Source organism: Bipolaris victoriae (assembly GCF_000527765.1).
Source record: "Bipolaris victoriae FI3 unplaced genomic scaffold scaffold_57, whole genome shotgun sequence".
Lineage (NCBI taxonomy): Eukaryota > Fungi > Ascomycota > Dothideomycetes > Pleosporales > Pleosporaceae > Bipolaris > Bipolaris victoriae.
In genome coordinates this window covers 1-11,476 of record NW_014575335.1, presented here as the reverse complement: position 1 = coordinate 11,476, position 11,476 = coordinate 1, and the positions used below count along the sequence as shown (strand labels likewise).

At 52.4% G+C, this 11,476-nt stretch overlaps 7 protein-coding genes across 7 annotated transcripts; 6 read left to right on the top strand and 1 right to left on the bottom strand.

Moving 5' to 3' along the window:
• Positions 1-449: 449 nt before the first annotated feature.
• On the top strand, positions 450-650 carry COCVIDRAFT_102723 (hypothetical protein; the record flags this gene model as incomplete). The annotated part of the gene is made up of 1 exon (XM_014699788.1): positions 450-650. One exon carries the CDS (start codon positions 450-452, stop codon positions 648-650), a length of 201 nt encoding a protein of 66 aa, XP_014555274.1.
• A 365-nt stretch (positions 651-1,015) lies between these two features.
• Positions 1,016-1,168, top strand: COCVIDRAFT_102752 (hypothetical protein; the record flags this gene model as incomplete). The annotated part of the gene is made up of 1 exon (XM_014699787.1): positions 1,016-1,168. The coding sequence occupies one exon, from the start codon at positions 1,016-1,018 to the stop codon at positions 1,166-1,168; it is 153 nt and encodes a 50-aa protein (XP_014555273.1).
• A 248-nt stretch (positions 1,169-1,416) lies between these two features.
• COCVIDRAFT_102778 (hypothetical protein) lies at positions 1,417-3,461 on the top strand (the record flags this gene model as incomplete). Its single annotated transcript, XM_014699786.1, has 2 exons — positions 1,417-2,256; positions 2,835-3,461. 2 exons carry the CDS (start codon positions 1,417-1,419, stop codon positions 3,459-3,461), a joined length of 1,467 nt encoding a protein of 488 aa, XP_014555272.1.
• A 262-nt stretch (positions 3,462-3,723) lies between these two features.
• On the bottom strand, positions 3,724-4,302 carry COCVIDRAFT_102841 (hypothetical protein; the record flags this gene model as incomplete). The annotated part of the gene is made up of 1 exon (XM_014699785.1): positions 3,724-4,302. A coding segment is annotated over one exon (579 nt), but the record flags the coding sequence as incomplete, so codon positions are not given.
• Positions 4,303-4,747: 445 nt separating this feature from the next.
• Positions 4,748-6,433, top strand: COCVIDRAFT_38911 (hypothetical protein; the record flags this gene model as incomplete). The annotated part of the gene is made up of 3 exons (XM_014699784.1): positions 4,748-5,062; positions 5,112-5,411; positions 5,459-6,433. 3 exons carry the CDS (start codon positions 4,748-4,750, stop codon positions 6,431-6,433), a joined length of 1,590 nt encoding a protein of 529 aa, XP_014555270.1.
• Positions 6,434-7,111: 678 nt separating this feature from the next.
• On the top strand, positions 7,112-7,700 carry COCVIDRAFT_102737 (hypothetical protein; the record flags this gene model as incomplete). The annotated part of the gene is made up of 2 exons (XM_014699783.1): positions 7,112-7,361; positions 7,462-7,700. The coding sequence occupies 2 exons, from the start codon at positions 7,112-7,114 to the stop codon at positions 7,698-7,700; spliced, it is 489 nt and encodes a 162-aa protein (XP_014555269.1).
• A 2,601-nt stretch (positions 7,701-10,301) lies between these two features.
• On the top strand, positions 10,302-11,035 carry COCVIDRAFT_102717 (hypothetical protein; the record flags this gene model as incomplete). Its single annotated transcript, XM_014699782.1, has 2 exons — positions 10,302-10,503; positions 10,560-11,035. The coding sequence occupies 2 exons, from the start codon at positions 10,302-10,304 to the stop codon at positions 11,033-11,035; spliced, it is 678 nt and encodes a 225-aa protein (XP_014555268.1).
• Between the last annotated feature and the right edge of the window lie 441 nt (positions 11,036-11,476).

The following is an 11,476-nucleotide window of genomic DNA, read 5'->3' as shown; positions in this document are numbered from 1 at the left end:
AAGTCGAGGCAGAGCGGGGGGAGGAGGGGTATGTGCAGAATACAAATGCGGGATCAGGCGGGGAGATATAGGTGATGGCGACTTTGTAGGGAGCAGAGGCTCTGGACGGGAGGGCCTTTGCTGCAGCTCCGTCGTCACTTCGCTTGAAAGTTCATGTTCCAAGGCGGCGGGCACGTGACGGCCAGCATGGCACTCTGCTCCCCACATCACGCACTCGCACTCACCACTCTCCTTAATCTGGCCGCACGCTACCCATGTTTTTGCGCATAAAGGAGCGCTGGACGCCAGCACACGCAACAAGCAACCCCCCAGGGTTGTTGTTCACGGAGAGCTCGAGGCCGTCGCTGGCGTTGGCCGTGAGCCATGGCCTGCCCTGTCAAACGCCACACCAAGTGCGGTGCATGACGCCCGGCTCCCAAGCCCGGATATGTAACTACAACGGTCCATACATGTGGACATGGAACGCACGGCAGCCCGCAGCACACGACAGCCAGTGTGCGCAATGCAAATGGCACAAGAAAAAAAATAACCCCTCGGTCGCCAAACCAGCAGTCGTAGCACCAGCGTCATCAGCAGTCAAGTGTTGGGAAACTGGCAGTGGGCCAAGCCATCAGAACAACTCATCGCACGGCTCCGCAGCCCCTTGTTGAGCACCCACAATTTGACACACCGCGAGCATGTCTGGACTGGCAGCAACACGACTCTGCCCGTCGGGTTTCGATGGGGTCGCCTGTTGTCGTCGTGTGAGAAGAGGGCATGACACGTATGTAGGGCTGTAGGCTGGTGACTTATTATTACATAGCACTACTTGGAGGGACGACACTACTCGTACTAGCCTAGCCTACTCTCGCCGGCGGTCGGGTATTGTCGGACCCCGCGCCTGGCGTAGTACAACTAGTCGCACCGCGACGGCACGGCTATCTATCGCTGCTCACCACCCTTATCGCCACGCCCAGCTGCCACCACACCCCATTATCAAACCAGATCTCCAGATGCCATCTCCACACCCTGGGGAATGCTGGCTGATCGCCATGCATCGCCTTTTTCTCCTCCGCTTCATTGGCCACGCTATCAAGGCCAGGTACCATCACGTGTACCTGACGACGGTATCATGCCTTTGCACAAGCTGATAAGTGTAGATTACCCAGACCCATTCTTGATGCTGTGACCAAGCTCTGCCTAAGCTCTGCCTGCCGAAGGAAGCCTATCATCGAGAGATAAGCCCTGTTATCATGCTCAGCGCAAACAAAGGAAGAACCGCCGTTTGCACCTGGCCTACAAAAGTCACCTGCCTGCGCTGATATCTGCACCACCACCCAGTCATCATCCCCATCCGCATCTCAATCTCAATCCCATTTCGACTCTGGCCATTTTCCAAGTCAAGTCCATTTTACCCGTCTTCTTCTCAAAGCTTCCATGGCCCCAGAGTCTCTGACCGTTACCACTACCCAAGAGAATCACGACATAACCATAGGAACTATAAAATGCACTGCATCCATTCCATTCGGAGGCGAAGGGCAATGGATCTATCTACCGGCCACCAAAAAGTTCGACTTGTCTCGAGGAGCGGAGCGGAAAATGGTTCTCGAGTGCGATGAAGAACGCAGCAACCATACCGGCTTCATGATTGACCCTGGCAAGTCGGTCCTGATTGTCGTTGACATGCAAAACTACTTTGTCCACCCATTGTATCGCGACCACGCAGCGGGAATTACTGCAATCGATCCTACTTTGAAGGTCATTGAGAGATGCCGCAAAGAAGGCATCCAAGTTGCCTGGCTGAACTGGGGCATCACCGACCATGACTTGAACAAGATGGCACCCGCTATCCAGCGCGGCTTCAGCAAGACGCTGGGATGGCATGTGGGGCTAGGCGCTCAGCTGCCTGACGGCCAAGGAAGATGCCTGTTCAAGCGGACGTGGAACGCAGCCCTATACGGACCGTTTCAAGCAGTCGCCCAGCCCGGCGATCTCTTTTTCGACAAGACGAGAATGAGTGGTCTCTGGTCTGAGAAGGAACCCATCCATGAGTATCTGCGGGCATCTGGCAAGCAGACACTGCTCTTTGCTGGCGTCAACACGGATCAATGCGTCTTTGGCACCGTGTCCGATGCATACTCGTACGGATGGGACTGTGTTTTGCTCAGCGACTGCACAGGCACAATGACGGGACGCGGAGCTCAAGAGCTGGCCGAATACCAGATTTCGCAAAACATGGGCTTCGTCATTGATAGCAACACTTTCTGCAATGCTCCGGTCGATGACCACGTCGAGAGTTGCTGATTTAGTCGCGCTCATGCTCCTTCATATCGGCCCTTTCTTTATTTCCATTTGGCGGTACCTGTTTGTTTAGAAATACCCATAGCGCAAGTAGCACAAGACGAATACATTTACATTAATTACGTCTGCTTTGTGGCTTATCTCTGCGCCGTGGTTGCCCAATCAGCGCCTTCTGCCCGATCCGATGGTGGATCTACAATGCTGAGGCACAGATGACGCACGTGTGGGGAAGCTGCCAGGAAGGAGCGACAATGTCATTAAATGCTTGACGCCAGCTGCAAATTCCACCTGCTGCCCCATACCAGAATCACAGGACGCAGCCCTGTTCTTTTCACCCACAAAATGCCTTCCAGATTCTCAATTGGCTTAACCTGCTTGTTGCAACTTTGCGCAACAGCAATTGCCCTTCCAGTAGAACAAAAGCCGCTTCTACTCAACGGTCCCAAGAATGTCAGAAATGTTCGGACACAGTGAGTTTCTCGCAACCCGGATTATTGGACGGCTTTTCCTGACGAATAGCTGCAGACTTCACAATGCCGAAATCATCCCCACAGGCATGTTCATCTAACTCGTGTAGGAGGCCAACGTTCAGCACTAACCGCCCTCTAGTCATCGACGACTTTCTCCCCAGTCTCACGCTTTCCATTTCCTGGCCGGATGCAAAGGCTAAGCTAGGCAATACTATCGACCCAGAAGACCTCCAAAAGCAACCCACCGTGATTCTGCATGACGACACTAGCCCGAACGGCAAGCATGCTAGTTCTGGTATGAGCTACATTATCACCTTGACAGACCCGGATGCCCCGTCCCGCGACAACCCCGAGTGGAGTGAATTCTGTCACTGGATTGCTTCAAACGTCTCCATCGCTCAAGATACATTTTCCGTCCTGCCTGTACCAGAGTTTGGTCTCACCGAGGACATTGAATCGACAGAGGAGCTAGATGATGTCATGGAATACAAGCCTCCTGGCCCGCCACCCAAGACTGGCAAACATCGCTACGTGTTTCTTGTTTTCGCACCCAAGAATGGCACGACCGAGCCTTTGCATCCGAGCAAACCGCAGGACCGTAAGCATTGGGGTATGGGGAAGGAACGTGGTGGTGTAAGGGAATGGGCTCAGGAGAATGAGCTGGTTCCCGTGGCAGCGAACTTTATCTATGCCGAGAATGAGGAGCAGTAATTATAAGGGCTTTTGTACAATTATTCACGACATAATAGTGTAATTTTATCTAATGATAATCGGAACGGAATTGAATAGAGTCTGGTTAAGGCTTGTTTAGTTATTCATAATAGTTTTATGCGAGCGAACGAGAGACATGGTTCCGAGACGTATTAACAGCTACAAGCGTGTGTTGTTATGTTTGATGAGCTCTAAAATAGTATCCAAACACTTGGTGTGTCCAAACCAACACTGTACCGATCGTCCACTCCCAGAATCGCCACTACACCACCACCACCACCACCTCCTCCTCCTCCTCCCCATCCCGACAATTCAACACATACCGCGGATCCTCAAGCCCCAACACCACATCTCCATTCCCAGCCTTGTGCAGCGCCCTCGCCACCACCACCAAACGCTCCTTCTGCGGATGCCTCTGCAGCCTGCGCAGCGCACGCCTAATCACCGTTCCCATTTCCGCCTCGCCGAAATCTAATCCCATCACATGCACGACCTTGAATGGGCGTCGGGGGTGGTGCTCGAAGCACTTCCAGAGTGCAAGGAGACGCCGGTCGTTCCAGTCGTTTACGAGATCGCGGACGAGAGCTAGCTCGCGGGCCGGCGGGTCTAGGGCTTGATAGTGGAGTTCGAGGTCACGTGTGATGGATTCTATATCTTTCCGAGGGGATTCCTCGGGGTTTTTGTTGGTGTTGTTTTTGTTCTTGTGCTGTGTGGTCAAGGCGTATATATCTTTGTCAGAGCGGTATTGCGATATTTTTAAGCGCGGAGTGGTGGTTAGGGAGGGTGTTGAAGAGGTGTTGTAGTTTGCGCCGTGGTGGCACCAATTGGAATGCATTGGCAGTACCTCCTTTTTTTTATGGTGGTAGTCAAGGGATCTGGAGATGGGAGATGGTGTAGCACGAGGAGCTTCGCGTGCTTATGCCTCGCATGGGACGCTCCATTTATAGTATATTGATAGGCCTTTTGCACTGTGGTGTCACATGTTTTCATACGAAGCGTGTGATATGAATACAGCACGCTAACCCGTGGGAGTCATTCATCGATTCATCTTGTTTTCATGGCAGTGATCTGTTCGAGAAGATGATATGTACAAGGCGCCGTGGTAGTAGTGAGGGGATGAACGAACCATGCCTAGACGGGCCTAGTCCCGCCAAACCCACGTTTTGGCGCGTTCAAAGCTGCTCCAGAACGGAAAACAATGACGTCGCACGAGCCGTGGTAACCATAGTCCTTCTTATTCAGTTTCCGCACGTTTTACAAGAAATTATTCGTCAAGATATTGTAGTATGTCAGATGAGCTGAAAGCCTCGGTAGCTACCCCAGCACCCTACTACGTTGCCAAGTCGAATGTCTGTGTGAACAGCAAAGGAGAAAGTATCGGAAATGGATTGTTCGCGAATCAGAGGTTTGGTGCAGGCGAAGAGATTGCGAGGTTCAAACGTCCTCTTGTGGGCTCTTTAGAGACGGAACGTCTACTCGATACCTGCGCAAATTGCTATCTTTGGACCGAAGGTGCGTCAGCAGGAACAAGATTATATGTGCCAGAAGGTGCAGAAGTCAGCAAATGTGCTGCATGCCAGAGATTTAGGTATTGTAGCAAGGTAAGTGTTATACCCGCATATTTGCCTTGTTGCCAATTGACTCTTTCAGGCTTGCCAAAAGGAAGCGTGGAACCGCGGACATAAACATGAGTGCAAGATCCTCAAGCCTATGGCTGGCAGGGGCCTCCCAAAAGCATTCCTAGCATCTATGGAAATACTTACCCGGAGGAAGCATGGCCTGATACCTGATAAGGATTGGGAACTGCTTTGCCAGTTACCATCTCACATTGACGACTTCAAACGGAATGGGACATATCAAAATATTGAAATGATGGCCATGGGGGCCGCTCAATTTTCACTCCCACAGAATGTCTTTGACAAGGATTTTGTTGCTGCAATGTATGGACGGGTAAGTGGAACTCAAATATTTGTGCGCACACTATTAAATCGTGCAAGGTAATGTCAAACGCCTTGACGCTCATCACACCAACATTGGATCCACTGGGCATCATCGTGGACCCCACACTCTGCCAGATGAACCATTCCTGCGACCCGAATGCTTACATCATGATGGATGGACCCTTGGTCAGTATTCGGACTCTGCGGCCAATCAGAAAGGATAAGGAGATTTTCATATCCTACATTGACACGACGCATCCGTACCAGAAACGACAGGACGAGCTTCAGGCACGTTGGTTCTTCACATGCCGATGTGCGAAATGTCAGGACAAAGCCACGCACCAGGAAGACAATTGGCTCGTTCCAGCAAACTCTGACTTTGTCCCCAGCAAAGAAGAAACTCAGGCACTGGCCAGCAATCAAGAGCAAATGTTCACCTTGTATGAGCAAATACAGGGCATGCCAAATGCAGAGGCTGTGATTCCGGTTCTCAAAGAAGCCCTCAAGGCATGCCATGAGTCTGGTAACTGGCCTCTGTACCGCCAGCCGTACGCCTCGCTCCGCGATGAGCTCATTGTAAATCTCCTTTCGGTGGGCAAGTATCAAGAAGCATGGGCACACAGCGCAAAACGCTACAAGTATATCTTGCCCAAGCTCTACCCGGTGCCATTTCATCCCGTTCGCGTTGTTCAGACATGGCAGATGGCGATGCTTGCAGCATACCTTGCAAGCACAGAAGAGGGCGTGGGCGCGCCCGGCGTCAACATGGGTCTTATTGCAATGATGCTGGTAAAGCAAGTCCTGGATGTTGCGCCTATGAGTCACGGTCAGGACAATGCATTTACCAAGAGCGTGATGGAGAAGACGAGGGAGATGGTTGAGGAGCTGAAGCGAAGCGTGGGGAATCCAGACAAGGATGTTATGAATAGGGAGTTAGAGGCTCAGAGAGATCGCCTTATGGAGATGGGTGACTGGGCTCAGGATGGAAAGGCGCCTGAGGTGAAAGTGGTGGAAAAGGCATTTGGTGTGTGATGTGGGAAGATGGCTCTAGAAGGTACTGCTAGGTTCTTGAACGCGACTACTATGTGAGTTCCGTGGTCGGACATTACAGATGTCATAGTCACTTCTTGAGAAATATAGTTGGTTTCTAGTAAATGAGTGAAGCCGCCCTATGTCTATCCCGCTTTTCATTGGAATGCGCAGTCCGACTGTGTGAGTTTTATGGTCTGCCATTGTGGACTCCATCGCCACTTCCTAGTGAATGGGCCAAGGTACACTGTATAATGCTTTCTGTTAAAATGTGCACTTCAGTCCCCAAAAGTTCTCATCTAGGCGTTTACGACTACCACCAGGATCTGCACTGCAGGCCATTCGACCTGGGATCACCCCCCAAGGCTTCGTCATGACTGATTCTCACCAACAGTGGCGGACATGCCGTATCTCAGTGAAAGTGAGTGCAGCCTACACTAAGCCTCCTTGGTCATCTTTCACCATCACTGACGCATCCCATTGAGACATCCGCTTCTCTCACTGCGCACGCGTGACAGTGAGACGCTTGGCCTATTTTAACTGACTCTTTGCGTAGTCTCCCATCTTTCCATTCCTGACGCGGTCACCTTCATCCTTTCATCACTGCAAGGAACACATACACAGTTCACTAGCTCACCAAGTAACCCAATCACCAACACCACCACAACTACAACCAACACGATGCCACCCAAAGCCAGTGAAAAAGCCGACAAGATGTTCAGCGCGGACGTCGTCGCCGCCGTGCTCTACAGCACCGGCACAACCAGCCTCTCGATGAAAAACTACGAAATGATGAGTTCACTCGACGGCAAAAAATCCGCCTACAGCTTCCAGCACGACTTCCGCTCCGTCATCGCCAAAGCCAAGGAACTCAAGGCGCGGGTTGAAAGCGGCGAGGAGTTTGCGCCCGTGGCGTCTTCTGCCAAACGCGGTAAGTAAAGAACATCCCTCGTGTACTTTGCACAGGATTACGAATAAGGTGGATGTGTTATGTTACGATGACAAGGCTGACTGGTATGCGTACATGGTAGGTCCGACGACGCCTGTAAGCACGCCGAGCAAGCGCAAGAGCGCAGAGGTTTCGGATGCGGATAAGACGCCGTCCAAGACGCCTTCGAAGAAGCGGTCGACGCTGGTTGAGGAGGAGGCTGCGGCGGAGGGCCAGGATAAGCAGGAGGCGGGTGCGGTGAAGGGCTTCAAGGACTGTGTTCCCGAGGACTTTGATGCGTTTATCAAGGGCGAAGCGGCGTGGGAGGAGAAATATGCCTAGAGAGTTGTTGGGGAAGCGTTGTGGATAAGGTGGAGAGAGTTGGGGGGTTTTCTCTTTTCCCCTTTCCAACACGGAAAAACATTATCAGGGTTCTGGGGGAACATATCGGTGTTCAAGTTGATTTCCTTTTTGGACTTGTGGGATGCAGTAAGGGCTTTGGAGGGGGGGGGGGATGGTAGTACTGGAAAAACTTTTTTGTTTTCTTCTTGATTGATTACTGGAAACCTTTTTGAGTTGAGAATACTGTGTCTGGCTACTTCAGTGCCACCGTATCAGTGAATACACTCGATCATCACGTGACGGGAGCGAGAAGAGTGGTGCGGATATGAGGATGGACAGGGGGATGATGAAGAGGGCACTATGTTTTCCAGAGTGATGCGCGGGGTCTTGTGAGGAGAGGCATTAGAGAAGACGTTGCACATACTCTCTGGAATAACGCAAGTAGCAATCAACTACTAACAAAGTCATGGTGTGAAGTTGGCCAGGTCCCTATACACCATGTCTGCAAACGTACTATTCAGCCCAGCCAGTCAGCGTTATTTGGACCCATAAGTATCCATAGTGAGGAGAATTAAGCCAACCAGAGCTCCTATCTGCATTTCTGAAAATTGCCACCCAGATCGCAGACCTAAGAAATGACTTGAGTAACGCTAGGAGCGGATTGTACTTGGCATGAAGGACGTTCGCCACCATGATATTATTAATGGCGCAAAATATGCTTGCAGACATGGTGTATAGTAGTGTAGTACAAGATGAGCATCTAACTTTTGAGCGCAGCATACACAGTAGATGGCAATTGTCGCGAACAGGCGGGTATGGACGAGGCTAAAAGGCTTGATTGATTGGACCCGATAGTGGCTTGCATATGCGTACAACCTAGCAATGATCACTTTGTCGGAGCGCGAAAAAAAAGTAAGTTTACAGGAATCCGCAAGGGGACAAGTGCGTGACGCGGCGATGAAGGCTTTTTTGCAAAAGCAGCCCGGTATTTGCAACAAGGCGGCAGAAGAACCTGACTTGGATGCGCCGGCACACACGCACAGCCAGCTTTTGCCTACGCCAGCTTTTTCGGTTGGCGACATCATCGGGACAAGATACCAAGTGGTTAGTTGATGCCTTTTGGGACAAAGTGTGAGACGCGGTAGTGGCAAAAGATGAATGTAGTATGTTTATGCTGTGCCGTGTCTGAAGAAAAGCCGTCTTGGTGATTGACAGGAAGAGTAGCACAGACCATGGGGAGCAAGGGGGGGGGGTGTGCAAAGGCAAGGCATACGCACGCTCCCTCTGACTGCACGCCCCCATGGCTGCACAGTTGAGCAAAAGTCGATACCATGTGGGTTTATCGACGGCGAACAGGTGGTTCCCCGCCGCGAGATGTGCACACTTGCCCAAGTCCATTGATGCTCCACTCGGCTTCGTTCTCACATTTAGTACGTATACAGTCAAACAGGTGGCGTGCGCGCCGTCTTGTCCACGTCTGGTGCCCAGTCTTGAATCTCTTGTGGGTGGAGCTCCCAAGCGTCGGGCCGTTGTCTAACAAGTATCTGCTCCGTCCATATCAACTAGTACAGTATATGTCGTAAGCTCATCACCGGCGTCTTGCCGGTCCTGAAGCTCAAGTCGAAGCCGGCGCCTCGTCGGTGTATTATGTACTTGCGTACATGGTCGACAGGGCTATAGCGGTGGTGAGAGTCGTCGCCATGAGTGAGACATGACGTCTGCTGCCGGGCGCCAAAGGACTCGCTGGCACAACCGGCGTTCATCTGGAACGACAAGGCTTTGTGTGGAGCCCCAGCTGATCGCTTGTGCCGAGGGGGTGGTGGTGGTGGTGGCTATGGTGGCCATGGCGGCAAGGGATACATGATAGTACTAAGTACTAACGAGATGATGGACGCGACGCACACGACGACAACAATGGCGCGCTCGCAATGAACATGGCCAACGACGTGCTCGAAAATACATGGACAAGGCTCTGGAACGGGCTTGCATATTAATATCCGCATGCAGTTGGGCCGTTGCGCAACGAGGGGCCTTTGACGGGATAGCCCCTGAATTTCCCCAGGTTATTGACTTTGTTTTTGCTAGGCCGCAAACAGCTTAGCGGCCAGGTACCATGGGCGCCAGGCACGCACCAAAGGGGGGCCATGCAATCCATCCATTCACCCTCGCACCCACACCATCCCATCGACTCGCCCAGGGTTGCCTCTTGGGCCAAGGCCCTCGGTCCAGACGTAGGCGAGCCATTATAGGAGACGCTCCATGGCCAGCCCGTCTGCGCGCCAATCACCGCCGCGCCGCATGAGCTTCATCTCTCGTTAGTCGACAGTCTAGCCCGCTTCCGGCTCCAAATCTTGCTCCCCTCTGCCGCGACAAGGGCGTTTGCACCCGGCGCGAAAAATACACCGTCAGCTCGCGGGTCCCGTCTTTTATTTCATCTCACCCTGCGCCCGCCCATTCTTTTCTCTTTCCTTCCTTCAAGCCGCCTACTCGCTGATCAGTCACTCATTCTTGTCCAACTACTACCATCTTCAGCTTAATACTACCCCCTAATCCAACTCCTCACTCACTCTCTCTCTCTCTCTCTCTATCCAAACCGCCACCATGCGCTTCTTCCAGGCTATCCTTTCCTCCGCGGCTTTCGCTGCTCTCGTCGCTGCCCTCGAGATCAACGACTTCCCTGCCCAGGGTGTCGTTGCCGGCAACTCCTACACCATCACCTACTCCCCGGCCGATGATGTCCCCACTACCTTCATCCTCCGCCAGGGAAAGTCCACCGACCTTGATGTCATTGGCACCTTGACCAGTACGTTTGCCCTCCCCTCGACAAGAACCGTTTTCCATATACTGACTCTACTACAGCCACTGCTACCGGTGGAAAGTTCCAGTGGACCCCCAGCAAGGATCTCCCCAGCAAGAGCGACTATGCTCTTGAGATCAAGCGCGGCGACACTGTCAACTACTCTGCCCAGTTCCCTCTTACTGGCGGCGCTGCCTCCGACAACACCCCCTCCTCTTCCAGCTCGCCTTCTTCGTCTGCCGCCCCCTCGTCCTCTGTCAAGCCCTCTTCTTCTTCGGCTTCTCCTAGCCCTTCGGCTTCCGGCTCCTCTTCCATCACCTCGGCTGCTTCTAGCACCCCCTCCGCCTCTGTCTCCACTCCCGCTAGCAACTCCACCATCAGCTCGGTTACTCTCTCCCGCACTCCTTCTCCCTCGGCCACCCGCACTCCCACCGGCTCTGCCAGCGTCCCCGAGGTCACCGCTTCCGGCGCTGACTCTATCCTCGCCAACCCTCTTGCCGCTATCATCGGCGCTGCTGCTCTGGTCTTCTTCGCCTAAGCGTCTGTTTCTCCAACCTTGAGATATCCTGTCTTATGTTTTGTCCCGTGTACGATATATTAGCAAATGGATAACTGTTTTTCGAAAAACGGAACTTCTATATACCCTTGTAAACAGCCCCCTCTTGGTTCAAAGATAAAGTTACGCAAAGCAGAAACAGGGCTGTTCAATGTCGGTCGAGGTTGAAACGCTATGCAAAGAGCTTGTACAGCGGTAGCAGTAATGATAATATGGAACTCGTTTATACCCTCCTTCAAACACAACATCTTCAATGCCTTTGTGACCTCATTCAATGCCTTCATGCCTCTCGACAAATTACACGCATGTCACTCTGACATCTGATACAAAAACCTCTCAACATACTTTACCCTTTCGCCCGCCCTATCCACTGTGAAACACACCTTGCTACACCAGGCTCCCTTACCCCCCCCCCCCCCCCCA